Below are 18,105 nucleotides of genomic sequence, written 5' to 3' on the forward strand. Positions count from 1 at the left end.
CAAGCTGAAAGCATACAAGTACCTATATTCTTTCAATGTATATATTTCTAAATATAAAAGTGTTTTAAATTCAAAATAAAGTTGATATATTTTTTATAAATATTAATATTTATTTTAACAATATTATTGATGTAAAAGATTTTTATATTAAATTATTATACTGCATGCTATGAATGATTTTAAAAACAACATATATAGATACATAGATTGATATAGGTTCTGTACGTATTATGTTATCGCTAGCTTCATTATTCTTATAAGTAGCTTCATTTTTTCAATTTTAAAAATTGGATTGATCAACAATCGTGACTTAAAGAATTTTATAACATCAATAAGTATTGTACAGTTGTTTTATCTACATGCAGTACTACATTTATCGAAGATACATCTCTCATTTTTCGTAGAGGGCATCACTTGCTTGTAACAACGATATATAGGGGCTTCTTCGATCACAAATTTCGGTAACTTATCGGCATTAGTCAATAAACTATAAATGTTTATTGACCAATGTTTATACCATCTCATTAACACATACCTGGATAAAATTGTTAATTTTTTCTTGTTTAATATGTGAAAAGAGATCAGATTATAGTGAATTATATTAATTAGAATTATATTAGTTATTTTGGCTTTGAACACTGAATTCTGCCGATTGAATTAATCATCGGTTAAGTTAACCAGGAGATTAATTGGTCCAAATCATTCATAACGAGATTTTACAACTTTTAAACTTTTTTCAGAAAGCGCTCTTAATCTTTAAGCCAAAAATGTATTTTATATTTTTCTGTGCAATAAATTTTATTTATCTACAGATAAACTTTGAAAGCTGATAAGATTGAACAACGTCGAGCATGAACCGGTCGATGATAATTTATCGAGCAAATCGGTTGCAAACTTACTCTGCACACGTGAAACGTACAATAGTCGCAGTTTTCAGATGATTATATCGTTTTGATTTACAATTTAATTTTTTTTTTGTAAACCACTCAGAAAGCCCTACTTCCCAACCCCTCTGCACTAAGTACAGAGAAAGAACGATCATCGATGACAGAGCTCTCGAACAAGTCGGGAGCTCGTGTCGTTCTCACGCTCAGAGAAGAGGGCTGTAACTCCTCATCATGGTTACATCAACTCCCATGTTAGGGAGGGAGAATGAGATCAACTCCTACAGAACTGATCCTGTGAAGTATGATCTTAAATTTCGTATGCCATCATGCCCATATATATATTGTCGATGACGGTATTTTAAACACGAGTAACATTTAGTCATCATAGCCCTCTACCAACGAAATTGACAACTAACCCGTCCGTTCACATAAGTAGAATTCAAGGCTGACTATTTTTCTACAGTTCTGAAGTAAAGATAACTCTAAGGCGCAGACATCATGTTAGAAACGTATTGTTAGGTATTGCATCTTGAAAATATATCAAGTAAGATATACAGAATAAATGACGTGAGATAAAAAAAAAAAGAGAAACTTCCCGCTCAATTGATATTATAATTAGATATTATTAATAAATTAATCAATAATTGAGTTTTATAATTGAATAATATGCAAATCTTTATAAACTTACATATCGATATAAATATATCTCCTTATATTTTACATTTTCTACTAAAATTATTTTTGATATAATAACATATTCATATATTCTGCTGTAAAATTGAATGTATAATTGCACTATACGATAAATTCTAAAATAATTTAAAAAATTTCAGCGTTTCTCGGCTGAATATTAAAGATCTCACGTCATTTGACTGGCATAAAGTCAATTTTTCAATCAAAAATAGATGGACAGGCTACAAAAAATTAAGGTAAAATCGATGCTTTGTTAAAATAAATTTGAGTAATTAATCACGTTTTCTGTAAAATAAATTGCATAATGAGACCAAAATATGTCTTACCCTTTTTATTCATGCTTGTATTTATATGCATAAAATATTAAAATTCTAAATATATCTACATACGATATTGTTTCCTTGCATCGATTTATGTAATATTTAATCTTGGATAAATATAACATGGGAAGGAATAAAGAGGTATAAATAACACACATCCTAACTAATTCATAATTTTTCCCTATCTACAGATATATATTATACATTTTTATAACATCTAACAAAATAGCTTACTTGTCCTTATCTCTTTCATAAAAAAAATATAAAAATATTTCTTTAATAAAATTTAATAAAAATTTTATATTTTAAAAATCATTACTTTGTCATACTTTTTGTTTCTCTTGTGTTTCTAATATATTTATTACTTTGATTGTATAAGAATTGATCTACGTAACAAAATTTCAATTCAAATTCGCGAAATAAAATTCCAATATATTTCGATAAAATATATTTTGTCATATATTTATTTGAGATTTAAAATTTTAATAAAAAATTACTTATATAAAACACGGCAATTCGTCAACATTATTCGATAAAGGATGAAAAATTTTTTGCCAGCTTTGTGCGTACGAAGTGTGCAAGTATTTTCTTAAGCACAATCGTACATAATATCAATAAACCAGTGACATCAAGATTAAATATTTTCCATAATTAGTTTTAGCCCGTCCATTTTAAGGCAACAAATCTACGAGATGTAATATTTTATACTATAATTTTTATACCATACGTGTCATACATAATTCGATATGTACCGAAATACATTTACTCTATATTTGATTAATCGTAGATTTGTTACCTCAATAAAAAAAATTCTGACTCACCGACTCGATGCGCAACGGGCGGGCGTTATTCATCAGCAACGTAGCTACGGTGAAACTGTAACATACGAACATAATTGAAATTAAAGAAACATTCAAAATGATCAATATATTTCAAAAGATAATTCTTATTTGCCTCTACGTCGTCTTTCAATGTAAACGTGATATTTAATAATTTAGTAATATAATTATCTATTTTCCGAAAAAGATCTTTACAAAAGTAAAATTGTATATAATTTTTCCGTCTCTAATTATTTCTAACTAATCGAGATAAGGCACGTCGAATAAATGGAAAAGAATTATTAATTTATTATTAATTATGAATTATTAATTATAAAAATAAGAGATGATAGTCACCCCAAGGTTGCTCCGCCGGTGCCCGATGTCTCTCTCGGACCTCCTCCTCCTCTCAGGACGTCAGGCCTCCTCCTCTCGCCGCACAGGACACTCGCGAGAAACACTCGCGGATAAACTACAATCGCGCGCGGACTATCTATCAGTAAATGTCTTTCGCGCGATACTGTACGGCACAATTACTTTCGCATCGACGACGACGTCTCCGCCTCGAGCGAGCGCGACACATTTATTCCGACAAACACTTGATACTTGATACACTTGCACATTATTGAGCACGTACTCGCGTAGTCGATTATTTCCGCGGCCCGCGAAACGAAGAGCAGGTGTGCCAATCGTAGAAATGAATAACACAGCACGGAGCACGGCGACGGGCACGCGCGGAGCACGGACACTTATTCACAACTGTACGAAATTTATCGGGAGAGTAATCGAATGATTTCCGCAGGTACTCCGAGTGTCGAAAAAAACAAGCGACAAGGCCGCACGCCGACAAGAACAATCGATCGCACGTCGACTTCGAAGGTACGCTGTTTCAACGTTCAACGGTCGCGCCTAGTATGGCGTCTGGTATGCCGCTGCCTGCGCCGCGCCGCGCGTCGGCGGCTTGGAGCGGGCGAACGTGATTGGCCGGATCCGGGGGCTCGACTCGCGAGCCAATCACGTTCGACGACTCGCCCCGATCGTGCGGCGGCAGCGGCCGAGCTGTCAGCTGGGCCGAGCGGCGCGCGCGAGTGCCGCTGGCCGCAAGTTAATACGTGTCACGTGACGCGTTCAACGGCTGTGCAAAACGTTGTCGTGTAATTCCTTTCTCGTGAACGAAAAGAAATCCGCGTGTGAAGTGTTGCAAAGTAAACGTACGCCGAATATTCCGTTCCTTCTTGTGTCGACTGAAACGAGTGGGATGCCGTCGCTGGGCGAAATTAACGCCGACTGCCGTGCTGGACGCCGTACGCGCGTCATCCTCTCGGCTGTGATTTGGCGAGTCTCCTGCAGTGCTCCGTGATCGGTGAGTATATAAATTTTACACGAGAAATAAATGTTTCGAAGCGCGGTACATCCGAATCTTAATAGAACCGTTGTCCCGCGTGTCGCAGTGAAACGATAACCTCAAAATTCGCGTCTCTTACCTCCGTTTAGATTTCTACTTCGAATGAGTGAATTGCGCGGGAAAATGCTTCAATGAATAGCTTGAACCTCTCGTTAAGTGCGGTAATTAATAATCATTCAAGTGATTGAAGAGAACGATCGCGAACGAGGGAGCGAGCTTAGTTCGAAACGCGTATGAACGTCGAGAGTGCGAACAAGCAAGCTCAAATATGCGTCCACGATTACATTCCGTTTTTCGTTAAAGAGCAAGCACGTAATTCGTTCACGTAGTTCGTCACGTAAATGTTTCAAATTTATTTGTACGTGTGCTCTTTTATTTCTTTACTTTACCAAAAATTTACGTTAAATTGTATCGTTAGTAAAAATTTATTCGCGATCGTTCTCGCAGCGCGGTGATCGCGCGTATACCATAAAATACGATGAACCGTCGCCGCCGAGATACTTAAAAATTATAAAACATTCTCTCTCTTACTTGTTCCCCAAATATTTATTCGTTTTGCTCACAAAATTTTCCATAACGATCGCCTATTGTATCGCATTTCGTGCTCTTGTCTTGCAGATTTATATATATTATATAATATAGATATAAAACTTATAACTTATAATTCTTAGAATTAAGTAGAATTTCCTGAGTAATTCATTTATATTAAACTCTAAAAAACAACGTTCCAGTATAATAACAAATAAAAGCGGGTTTTAATTCTGGCATTTCGAGGAGTCCACGGGGAGAGGAAATCCGCATTCTCTTTTTCTCTTTCTCTTTCTCTCTGTTTCTCTTATACTTCACATAAGAGTACATCGCGATAGCTCTCCTATACTCTTAAGCTTACGCGATTTATAATTCGTGATTTGCAGTTCGCTATTCGTATGAGATAAATGGACAGATTTGCGAAGTTCGCAACAGAGAGAAGCCCGAGAGTGCTCAGGATTTTTCAGAGTTTTTTCTTATTCGCATTCGTTGCTCACCAACCGATTTACCAGTAAAGCGATTTTTAAACAAATTCAAAGGACGTGAATCATGAATCAATGAATTTATGTTGTGATGTACTTTTTTACATATGCAGAGAAATTAATAAGTAACGAGGAAAAAGTGGGCTTTTGGCAGTCAAACGTAGTTATTAACGTGTATTCTTTTGATATTCATAGTCTGCAAAATAATCGGTCCAGAAATGAAAGAGAAATAAAACCAACTTGCCAAAACCAGTCCAGAGAACGTGAGGTCGTTTCATTACGTCATTTGAATACTACGAATATTAGTAAAATTTTGCTAGTATTTTCTCGTGAAAATTACACTATCTTTAACCATTCAATCACTTAATGCTCGTCGGAGAGCGTGCGACTATTTAATTATCTGTCAACGCTTCGTTGAAGATGGCTCAAAATAGAGCCGAAACGTAGAATTTATAACTTTGTATTGTTAATTAAATGTTACGTAACGTTAACTTACGTATAACTTACTGTATTTAACTCTCAAAGCTTTTTCCTTGTTACTTGTTAATTTCAAGAGTCTTTACTTAATTATCCATTCATTTGAATATACGGAGTAGTCCATTATGGATTATACCTCGGGTTATGCCCAATCGATTAAACTAATTATTTTTATTTTCAATCTAGCCGATTAGATCAATCGAATTTTTATGATTTTATATTCACGGAAGACGCCTTCTCTCGTGTAGATTAAATGACGCAACAATCAGTTTAAAGGAAAACACAAGCACTTGTTCGATAAAAACATTTTGCTCGGTCAATTTGGCGAATTTCTCTAAAGCTAGAGTGTATTTTATATCTTGTGCGAATAATGATTATTATAAGTTAGTTTATTCTGTTTTTAGTACAAAAGGAGATTGTTCATATCGCAATAGAGATATGCAGTTTCCATAATTTATAAAAAATTAGCAAAAAGCTTCAATTCCTTTATGAGAAAGCTATCTACACCAATTGACTCGTGATGAAATCTAGAAAAGCCGTAACTCTCGAATATACGCCTGGAAAACCTGGTTCAGCGCACTTGAACCCATATGATACTATTCCAATAATGTATTGCGTTTTTTGATCCTGAGGATTGGAAGTCATCAACGGTCCACCACTGTCACCCTGAAAATCATTTCACATCATAAGTAAATATTAATTTAACATATACTTATATCTAGTAAATGATTAAAGATTACTCTTCTTTTCAAGAATTTCAGTTTTGGAAATTGCTGTATCGCTGCATTGTATTTATAATACGAGTTCGTTTCTTATTATATGTTATTAACACTTTAAATAAATAGATCATGAAAACATGCACAACAAAGATTTGGAGAAGTTGACAGAAATGTACAAATTTAGAATTTTATAATAAAAATAATATTGAAGTAATAGTGATAGGTATAAAATAATATTGAAATAATAGTGATGGTTTACGGGAAAGCAAAATTTGATTAAAAAATGGTTTAAATTGAAAATTAAGATTTCTTAGTTGATTTGTTTTGTTTGTTAAACTACTTAAAGGAGAGGGAGAAGGAAAGGGAGGGAGGGGAGAGAGAGTCAATCTCTTATTAATTTTCTATTATAATTTTGCTATTCTCTTTCTCTCACCTGACAGGCGTCTTTTCCACCTCGAGCATATCCGGCGCATAAAACGCGATCGTCAATCACTGTTGTCGGAAAATTCTGGAAGGCACTTTTGCATTCTTCTTGCGTACGTACAGGAACTTGTGTTTGCAAAAGTCGACTGCTTGCTGGTCCATCTAAAAAACAAAAGTAGCGATATAGCAGACCTTAGGATTTTTTAAAGTAAAAAAGATTATTGTATATTTATTATCAGATTAGCTAAGAAACATTTTTTTACATATGATTATATTACAAAATCTATCCATATATATGTTTGTTTCCTCTTGTATAATTTCTGTTCACGTCTATAAGAAAAATAATTAAAAAATAAATAAAAAATAATTAAATTTTTGCATTGTTTCTTTGTACAAAAAAGTAAAGTTTGAGAAAACGAGAAAAAATTGTCCGTGTAAAATTATATATAAATAATAATCGTATATAAAATAAAATTATATAGAATATTGTATAATTTAATCGCAATTTTACTTTATGTAGCAAAAACAATGCAAAAGTTATTTTTCTAATTATTTGTCAATTATTCTTTTTATTATTTTTCCTGTGTATACGAATAGAGATTATACAAGAAAAAGAATAACATATATAGATATATTTTATATATAGTTACATGTAAAAAATTGTACCCTAATTGTAAAATTATATAGGAAATATTCAATTTATCCCACATATTACTTACGGAAATACACAGATCCCCATCCAACGACGAAAGGATACGTTCTCTCTAACCGTCTATTCCTCATAAAATCGTTCACCGGAAGACAAATAGGATGAAGCGTTGCTGAAAGTTACGAAGCATACCAATAATCTATCATACTGCGCGATGAGAAAAAAAAAAGATATTCTAAAGAAATATCTAATTTTGAAGATTATAGGTATCGACACATCAGCTAATTTTGAAAATCGACTTCAGAAATCTAATATCCATTTATACGTTTATAGAAAAGATATGACTATATAAGCTCTAAGAGTTTATATCATATATCATCCTCATTTAAAAATGAAAAGAAGAAAAATAATATTTACACGACTTTTATTTCTGCATTCTTGATGTAAAATGATAATATACATTTATTAGCTAAGATTCGCATAAAATTAAAAAAATGGATAGCGCACTGCGCGTACGAGAGAGCAGATAAAAAATTAATAATCGATTTTTAAGAAATCTCAATAAAATTGTATTTATTTTTCACTTCCTACTTCAATCAAATTTCGTTAATTAATAAATATTATATTGCAATTTTGCCAAATTCATGTATTCACGAGGAAAATCTTGCTTTTTATTCTTTTAAAGGGCAATTGTATATATCTATATATAATATAAAGAAGCTTACCCGTAAAGGGTACTTCTTGGGTCGTTTTCAGAACCGCCACATCGTTTGTATAGGTCCTGGGATTGTACCCGGGATGCACTGTCTTCCTTTCGATGAAGTCCTCAAAGGGGTACGCCCCATCGTTATCACTGTTGAGATCCAAGTCGCCGACGCGGACTTTGTACAAATCCGATCGTCCGTGAACGCAATGTGCGGCGGTAAGCACGTGTCGACTAGAAATCAAAGCGCCGCCGCAAAGCCATTTCGGAACATTTGGATTTCTCGAGTTTACGTATCCGAGAACGGTGATCCAAGGCCAAGAACCTGCAAGATTAATCGACTATTACTATCGACAACTGCAGCGGTAATCAAGTGCTGGAACAATAATGATCTAAGCCACCAATAATTTTCCAATAAATAAATAAATAGATTACTGATATTTTATAATATTGATATTTTATATTATTATATAATATTGAACTTTAAGATTTTTTATTATCTATCAAAATCTAATTAAAACGGAATATGTGGTGTAAATCATTTACATTTCTCGATATTGGTTTACTGAAGAAGGCTTTTACTTCCAATCATTCATAATGTAAAAAGGCGCTTCAACGGAGGAAAAAAAACTCCTATATACAAAATGTATTTGAATGTTGTAAAAACAAGAAAACAGACTTTCCATTTCCTGCAATAAATTGAAATAAATTTGTCTCGAAAAGTTAATTAGAATTTTGAGACTGTTATTTGACAAGATCGAGAAATGAGTATAATTGAGACACTGACATATTTCTTCAAAAATCATTTGTACCTAACGAGGCTGGCTCGCCACCAACGATTCTGCGTATCGTTACATTACTGTATCCGCAGTTAGGTGGATACAAAGGACCATATGCGGTGTTCGTAACTTCTTTACGGTCCCGATCACCTTCCAAGTCGTTGTCCGTGCCGCCTGTATTTCCGCCGTCAATGCCGGACGGACAGCAAACCCAAGGATCATTACCTGGACCGTAGCCGCAAACGGAAGAACGGAGAAAATTGCCTACTTGCGGGTCGTACGGGTTTGATTTCAGAAGATTGAGTAAAAATGTACACGATCTGATACTGATGCACGTGCCGGGTTGTCCCTGCGGATTTTGGCATCTACCTATATACCAAAATTCAAATTTAAAAGATACACAAATGATAACGCAAGCACATCTTTGAGATACGTCAAAATCATTTTTGTTCTCTTTCCTTTTTTGAGGTACACGTTGGTGTAGCTTCAAGAATCTTTGCTTGTAATGAAAAAATCATAATCGTGAGCTTAAGAATTTATAATGCCTTCCAAAAACGATTTCTTATATCGTCGATAAAAGCCGGTTGTTTAAAAATATTTAAAATACAAACATTTCTAGGAGCATCGACGGTAATTATGTTCATTATCAGTCAGTCGCGTTTACCGTCAAATAAAATTAAACGTTTGATTTTTTATTGTCTCGGTACTCTTAGGTCTTATTAGTCAAGTATTTCAGGTGAAATCTTATCTTTTAAGAGGTCGATGATTCAATAGTCATAGTTTGATTAGAGATCGATTGAAACTGGATCAATTTTCTGCAGAAAATTGAAATTTGATCGGATATTGCATTAATTTAAAGAATATAAATTTAATGATTCCTGCATGCACTTTCATTATTTGTTTCTGCATTATCAAAGCTCATAAATACCTGTTTTCCACCAATAATACACGCGTTTTCGGCAAACTTGTGCAGTTATTATATCAGAATTATATGAATTATTATATTTAGAATAATAAGCTCCAGTAAGCGTTTTATTTAATTACTAATAAGTATTATTATTATTATAGAATGACCAATTTTTTAATGTATTTAGAGGCGGAGTTAGCAAGTATTCGAGATAGAATTAAACTTCTACAAAACATAGAATATAGTACAAAAAAAAGTTTGTTCTAATTGTTTCTGTTAAATATTTCGATAATTGTTTGCCTTCTGCACATTTCTGAAAAGCGAATTTATATCTTCTCTAAAGATCTCAATATGGTAATTATACTGTGAAATTTGTGTTAAAAATTATTATACGGCTGCATCGCGATTGTAATGAAATAGCGCATGCAATTATTTATAATAAATTAATCATACTGCGCAATATATTACGCGTTAAACACTCGCGCACTCCGATTTCCAGTTATTAAAATGCTACCTGCAATATGACGTTTTACGAAAAGGTAATATTTGCCACAAACACATCTTAAAATTCAATGACTTATCGGTGACGAGTTTAAAGCATCCGGTACTGATTTACCTCGTGTACGATGGAATGCGTTTACAAGACAAGCGCGTGGCAGTCAATGCTAAATAGATATGTTTGCTGACAAAGTTTGTCAGATATTTATGCAACAGAAAAGAGAGAGAACGAAAAGATTATAATTTATACTTCTTACATAGCAAAGATGTAATGTCGTTTATAAGATTTTCTCTCGGATTTTCTATATATATAAAGATATTGATTTTTAACTAGGTATTTGTGTAAATATATTAGCAGACATTTTTATTAATATATTATCATTTGTTGTTGATTTTCGATCTTTTATGTCTTGGAAAATTTATTCGATTTGCAAAATATTTATTATGGAATTTATATAACAAACTCTTCAAAATTGCATATTGCATCACGATCTTTTTATATCAAACGTATTTTGAGGCAATTAAATGTATTAGCGTATGAAACGGAGCAGTTCTTCCCAGTAAATCGTAACAATTTTTTATTCATGATAATTGTTCTGTGAACAGCGATTCTAAAATCGCGACCACATCCGCACATTCTTTGGTGATTCAATTATACTACAATACATGCGGTTAGAATATTTAATTAATCTTGATATTATAGAAGAGAGAGTTGCGACGATTTTTATAATTACTTATTAATTTTTCTATATTAATGACTATTTAATATACAAACTATTTTCATCTTCCGTTTTTAATTAAAATTTCTAATTTAAACAAAAAGAAGTAGCTTCTAATAATGCGACTTGTTCTGTTCTTTCTAATGTATGACACAAATAATTTCTTATTAAAATTTTCAGCGTTTACCTTAAAGTGCGCATCAATTTACATCACGCTAACGATTGCATATAGATCGATTGTAATTCTAATTTCCTTAACTTATGGTGACATATTTTCTCAGAAGCATCAGACAGCCAAGAAGAAGACATAAAATGTCGTAATAGCTGACCTTCACCAGCCAATGGCCAGACTACATACTTGAAACTCTCGTTCTCTCGATTTGAAGGATCTGGCCTTGGCCGTATTTACGGCCTTCGGACCGTTTTACGTCAATACTATAATTTCCCAGTAGTTTATGTAACGGGAAGATAATATAAAAAGTTCATTACGTAATAAATTGATTTAGCATGATCGAAAAGATATTCTATAACAATACAGGTATTATTACGTATAAATAATAATACCAGTACTATGCAAGTGTCGACATGGAAAAATTAGTTTATTCATGTACCTTAATTGTTTTACCGTAATGCCTACTTTGTAATGTTACAAATTTTTTAAACAAGGATTAATACTGCAAAGAGATAAATATAACTTATAAAAAGTGTATATATCTATAAAGCCTAAACGCATTTTTCCGATGACATTTTGACATTTGGACATCCTCTACGAGAAAAACCTATAAACGAAGCTTCTGACGAGATTGTAGATAATGGAATCCGTAAGTTCGAAAAGATGATAAAAAGCATACCTTGAGAATGCGTCGACGGGATTAATGCATACAGCAAACCGATGAATACTAATACGACAGTCCACATTATGAATTGTTTAGGTATCCTAAAAATACAAATGTACAATGTTATTCAATTTTATTTGTTTATACTTATGAATAAATTATTTCCATCCTAAATCAGATTCAAATATAAGATTCTCACGAAATATTACGTCACTAAATTCAGCCCAACGCTAGAAAAAATCTACCTTTCAGATAAGTTTCAGACTTGACTTTTAGATGACTTTTAGACTATTGTGATGTAATTTTACTTCCGCAAATTTTAAATTAACTAACATGAGCGCGGGAGATAATATGACCTACCACACGAAAATATATATAAACCACCTTCAACAAGATGTATAATCGCGGGCATCGCCAGTATATTATGTAGACATAAGAATAATTCAGGATTTACATTTAATTTATATGATAGTTAAATAGACTTCCTCGTATTTCCTTGCAGTGCTTAACACATTATTATCATGTATAATTTTGTAATCATTTATCTACAATGACAATACCTAAGAATATTTTGTACGCAGTATTGCTGAATTATTTATACGTAAATCTTGTTTTGAAATACGACAAATGTGTTCTCTACATAGATATATGTGTCCTATCGATGTGTAAAACGACACACCGAAAACGTGCGATTCATAATTCATTCAGGTAAGCCTTATTTGTGTCTTTGATAATTGTTTTTGTGATTTAATGTGCTCTTAAGGTTTATTACAATCTACTAAAATTAATTTCTTACTACTACTTCCTATTAATGCTGAATAAACAGATACTAATAAATAATATCTCTCTTAACATGGTGGACAATCATGCAACTGTAAAAATGTAGTCGAGATGTGTATGCAGCTAGCCACGGTTTGTGTGCTCTATAATTAAATTTAATAAAAAACATGTAAAGTAAAAAGAAAGTTGAAACAGTTATCGTACGGAATGAAAGGCTAACCTTTAGAAGTGTAATAATTTGTTTTTTTTTACACTTGTGCCAGAAAGAGACTTGCTTTACAATTTAACGGTATTTTGCAACGTAATGTCAAATATGTTAAGCATAGATGTAATAGCAAGCTATCGAGAAGCAAATGTATGAGAAATTTTCAACACATCAATTTGGTACTATTCTATAACATTTTATTTTCGCGCGCTTTTTCCGTGCTTAGTTAGTTTTTATGTTAAACTGAAAGAGTATTTAAATTTTCTATGAGAAATATTTTGTTTAAGTACTGCATGTTTCTATCACATATATTCGTGCTATCATTGTAATATTGCTCATTAAACATAACTATAATAACTATTAAACTATTGAAAGCAACTTTCGCCTGTATTTTATATGTGTAGGAGTTAATAGGTAAACCAAAATAAGATGTTAAAGATAAAGGAGGACATAGACAAAATTACGAAGACATTTAGTGAACTGTAACGTAGTACGTGTGGAGATTTCAATGCGCCACCACTATAATTGGCGTGAAAATGAGTTCTGCTTGGGTAATCATGACATTGAATAGATGTGTATACAAGTTAATCATACTAGATGATCATAATATATAATAACACATACGTTTGCAACCTAGCGTGACAACATTGCGAGGATTCCCCCGTCTCATGGTCAAAGTTAATCACGAATTATATCCTGATCGTGTACCTGGTATTGATAAAATCGTTCTGAATTCAATAAAAATGACGTCACAAGGACGTCATCAAATATGCGTAGCACATGCGAAGGCTATAAAACTGATAAATCATTCAACTTCTCGAAATGTGCCATGGAAAAGCAAATTAATAACTCAAACTTAAACTATACGATCTCAAAAAATTATATTTAAATTTAAAACATCCATATAGACATTACTATATGCAAAAGATATTTCACATTTTATATTTTTGATATTTTAAATTGTTACTGAGAAGAATTCAAAGCAAACTCAACAAATCGTCAACAAATTTGCAATAGAGGATCAAAGATCTGAAGTCAAATGAATGAATAAATGTTGTATGAGTCTGACTGCCAACTGTAAATATTACATATTGTATCCTAGAACAGTGTCTGAATTTATATCTCTTGCTCTCTATCATGTTAAGGATAATAAAGATGTTCGTTGAAATTATATCTTTACTACAGCGTATGTTAATAGGATAGATGTCGAAATAATTGATATGACGAACACGAATCGATAATCATGATAGCTGCATTAAAAATGTAATTATTATAGCAATATAGTGGAACTTATACATATATGTTCGAGTCAAGTGTAGCAGCGATTATCATACAGACCGATCAAGAGCTATTTGTAATTCCAACTTAGCTTCTTCCATACACGCAGTAACTTTCGTGAATATACCACGATCTTTAGCGGATATTTTAGCGCACACTCCTCACAGCACATAATCCATAATAGCACTATATGATTGAAATTAAAAGAAGTTGAAACCGATGTAATTTCAATGTCTTCAGATGTCTCGCTAATACAAAGACATGAAGGCAGTCTCTTTCGTTGCCACTTGTGAAATTACGAGAAAAATTAATCATTATTATTTATTTATACCAATTACTGAAAAAGTCTAGACAAATTTTATGTATTGAAATCTATCGAAACGGATCTCGACTTCTTTTTAGGATGGAAGTTAATCAACTTTATTGTTACTCACTAAGTAGTTATTGTGTTACTGCTGCGTGCTCAAACACGACCGAGAATCTATTTGCACGGAAAAGAAGACTCGAGAGGACACCGACGATCGCGATCGGTGGATCAACGAGAGTCCTAACGATGAACACCGCACACGGACTACTGGATTGCTCCCCTCCGACATATTCCGCTTTATAACGGACGAGGAGGCAATCATTCGACTGGCATATTTAATTGCGTGTTGAGACGGGAGATTCTTCCGCATATTTACTCATGCAAATATAATATAATTATACGAGTTATCTAAAAACTGTTGAAATATATTTGCATGCCAGGTGATAGATAGGTCGAGGAAAGTGTCCATCGCGTGTTTTTATAATATAAAATAATCGAATTAACATGTTAGCCTTCATTTCATACATCCGTATCCATAAATATTTTAATACTATATTTTTATTAATATATAATTTGTATCGTTTGCGTATTTGAGAAGAAGAAAAGGAGAATATTAACAGTTTTTAAACATTTAGTACGTAATTGCGAATTTTGAAAAATTCAGAGTATACTTCGATAATAGATAAGAATTATTTACTTCAAGTAGATAAGAATTACTTACTTCAAGTAGATAAGAAAATTCTATCGATTTAAATCGAATTTTATTTTATCTTAAAAAAATGTGAATCCGAGTTTTGCTACGAAGAAATGTTTAAATGAAATTACAAATTACAAGTTATTAGACTTTTTTAAATTAATTTTTCTTGATAAAGTCGGTTCTATTGCTCCAAGAAAAATGTTAATAACGAGATCTTGGTTTTAACATTATGTTATTCTTTTATGCTACATCGCAGTATTTGTAAATTTAACTCACAGTTTCCTAATTGTAAATATGTTTTACTCATCAAAGAATACGGAAAGAATCGCAGCAAGAAATCCTGCAGAAGTTCTTTTTGCTTACGTTATCGACGTTTTGAAGAAGTATGACATAACTATTTAAACATATTTAAACATATTTTCCATTGCAGTTCCATCGCATCGGAATGTACGAGTAATTCATAACTTAAACAAGCTAGGTACTTAAATATTTAGAAAAATCAAATTTTTGTAGAACAAACGTGATTAAACTGGAAAAGATCGAATTTAAATATATATTAGTCTACGTGATAAGACACGTGACGTGCGATTCCGCGTATACACGATAATTATATTGATAATAAAAGAACGATCAATCTCACGTCTTTTGCATAGGATAATTGTAGACGCGTGTTCACTTCGTATCAAATTAATGATCAAAAAACATCTCGCATCACAAATATTTTGATAAGCAATTGATTTGACATATGTTTTGATATGCGTCGTGATTATAGAAGAGTATTCATTCACTTTTCGATAATCTGTAATTTATTAAATTTTCAATAATGTTTACTACCATCGCGGATGACGTCGACGTTGCCAATTCGTGTTTTTCGAAAAAGATGAGATCGGTACATATATTCTAATAAATAAATAGTAGAATGATAAAATATTATAATAATAAAATATTTGTTGCTGATTAATGGGCTTCCATGCATCGATAGGCAATGGCAGTAGAAAGCCTATGTGTATTAAAATAAGCTACTGGCTAATAATATATTAATACACAGAATAATAAAATAAACCGAATAATGTAAAGAAAATTGTTAATAAACATTTGGAAAAGATATGCAACTGCACATTACAGTTCAGAATATCTTATCAGATATACATATATATTGCTGCGTTTGGAATCACAAAAATAGAATTATCATTAAGCTCTAATCTCCATTATTTTATAAATAATTTAATAGAAGATAGTTTATAATAGTGTTTATGTCAGAAATAATATATTGAAATATGAAACATCTCATAAACTATTGCTTTAAATATCGACTTATCTTAATACCTTTACATAGAAGTATCTCCGACTTAGATAAAAAAACAAATGCAATTTTATTTTATAGATGAATTACACACTAACAGGAAAGTTATATATTACATATATAAACATTGTAAAAAGTTATAAATATTTCTACAAACTTTTCTTCTTCAAATTTTTCTAAAATATTCGCGAGCACTACGACGAATAGTAAAATACAGATCGCGCATGGAGAAAAAGGAAACCGGGCAATATTCATTCCGGGCAGTATCTACACTTTAATACAATTACGAATGACTACAAAACTTCCTCCTGTTTAATGTACTATTTACAGATTCCGGCGCGAAATGAGCAATTTCGCGGTGTACAGGGTGCGACACGTCGAAATTGACCATCTGATTATGCTAGGTTACTCGTCTTGCAGCATGCAAAACAATGCACATGTAACGATAATTGCGGCGAGCGACGAAGTCTGAAGTACTGAGGAAATACCTGTAGATATAAATTTCTGATCCGATCAGTGCTAATCATCACAAGCGATTGCTATCGCGAGCGCGGACGTCCGCTCTTTTAAAGCCTGATGAGTTTTTCTAAACTTTTCTAGACTATCGATTCTATTAGATTATTCGGTAGACTATTCACGTTTGGCGGACGAGGGACAATCAGTTGTTATGATCTTAAGGATGTGACAAACAAGATTTCTTTTAATCATAATTGAACGCATATTTACAATGTTAATTTTAGGATGTTTGATAATTAGGTATAACATCGTTTGTGGATAGGTAGAACAGATTTAAAAAACTGAGTGAAAAGTCATCTACCACTTTGTGATTTTCGCAATAATCAATGACAAATTAATTAATAAAGATCTGCGAATGAGCGTGCATCCGCGTGATTCAGCAGTAAAAGTTTCAGCGTTCGCGGTTGCTGGAAGCGCGCTCCTCCCGATGTCTCACCGCGCGCGTAGCAACAATAATTATCTTGTGACGCTCGGCTCCCTTCTTCAGCAAATCCACGCGAATGCACGCTTATTCGTAGATCTTTATTAATTAATTTTCTCAGTTATTGCGAAATTCGCAAAAGAGAACTTTTCCATTCAGTTTAATCCACTCTGTCTACCTACGTGCGGTGTTATATTTGTTATTAGACACTCCGTATGTGGCCATCCAACATGAATTGTTAATATCAAAATTAATATAAGTTATAATAATTCACTATAACACTAATTGCAATGTTTAAGGATTACAATTAATAGATTATTTGTTATTCTATGTTTTCCCAGGTAACAAGATGACGTCTAAACACGTCTTAATGACGTATTATTGATGTTAGAGACGTCATCGAGACATGTCATTTGACGTCACTTTACTATCTGGGTGCCTAAGACTGCGTAAGCATACATCGGAATGTTAGCCACACACAATTTGCACAAAGGCCGGACATATTATAATATTTAACAGTTTCTATCGAATTTTGGGCAAAACATTCTTGAGAGACATTTTTTCCTGTCATTAAGAAAAATTTTTCCCGTTTTACATTTGCACGTGTGAGTCATTTTATACAGGTATTATATAACTATATCGATAATCGAACTACATATACGAATCGCTATACAAAAGCATAGCGAAGAACTGCATTCTCTTTATCGGAGGGATATCTACAAAAAGTCCCGTCTCAGATGCTCGACATGAGTCAT

The 18,105-nt window shown here is 32.7% G+C and overlaps 1 protein-coding gene and 1 non-coding gene across 3 annotated transcripts; both read right to left on the reverse strand.

Moving 5' to 3' along the window:
- Positions 1 to 981: 981 nt before the first annotated feature.
- LOC139810834 (small nucleolar RNA U3) lies at positions 982 to 1,196 on the reverse strand. The gene has a single exon (XR_011731491.1). It is a non-coding gene; the product is annotated as a small nucleolar RNA U3 (small nucleolar RNA).
- Positions 1,197 to 4,650: 3,454 nt separating this feature from the next.
- LOC139809723 (venom protease) lies at positions 4,651 to 14,703 on the reverse strand. Of its 2 annotated transcripts, none has more exons than XM_071772856.1 (7): positions 14,541 to 14,703; positions 11,859 to 11,944; positions 8,917 to 9,252; positions 8,127 to 8,429; positions 7,472 to 7,573; positions 6,763 to 6,914; positions 4,651 to 6,276 (listed from the first exon to the last, which is right to left on the reverse strand). In XM_071772856.1, exons 2-7 carry the CDS (start codon positions 11,923 to 11,925, stop codon positions 6,112 to 6,114), a joined length of 1,125 nt encoding a protein of 374 aa, XP_071628957.1. In that variant the 5' UTR covers positions 11,926 to 11,944; positions 14,541 to 14,703; the 3' UTR covers positions 4,651 to 6,111. The 2 variants fall into 2 exon arrangements, with proteins under 2 accessions (XP_071628957.1, XP_071628958.1); XM_071772857.1 differs by lacking the exon at positions 14,541 to 14,703 and adding an exon at positions 13,453 to 13,673.
- Between the last annotated feature and the right edge of the window lie 3,402 nt (positions 14,704 to 18,105).

The sequence above is a fragment of the Temnothorax longispinosus genome, chromosome 3 (assembly GCF_030848805.1).
Source record: "Temnothorax longispinosus isolate EJ_2023e chromosome 3, Tlon_JGU_v1, whole genome shotgun sequence".
NCBI classification, from domain to species: domain Eukaryota; kingdom Metazoa; phylum Arthropoda; class Insecta; order Hymenoptera; family Formicidae; genus Temnothorax; species Temnothorax longispinosus.

Excerpts from the sequence above, each read along its gene's own strand:
- LOC139809723 (XM_071772856.1), bottom strand. The coding sequence starts at position 11,925 with ATGTGGACTGTCGTATTAGTATTCATCGGTTTGCTGTATGCATTAATC. Across the intron at positions 7,574-8,126 it reads CCAAGAAGTACCCTTTACGG|CAACGCTTCATCCTATTTGT; the intron begins GTAAGCTTCTTT and ends CGTAACTTTCAG. Across the intron at positions 6,915-7,471 it reads ATGGGGATCTGTGTATTTCC|ATGGACCAGCAAGCAGTCGA; the intron begins GTAAGTAATATG and ends TTTGTTTTTTAG.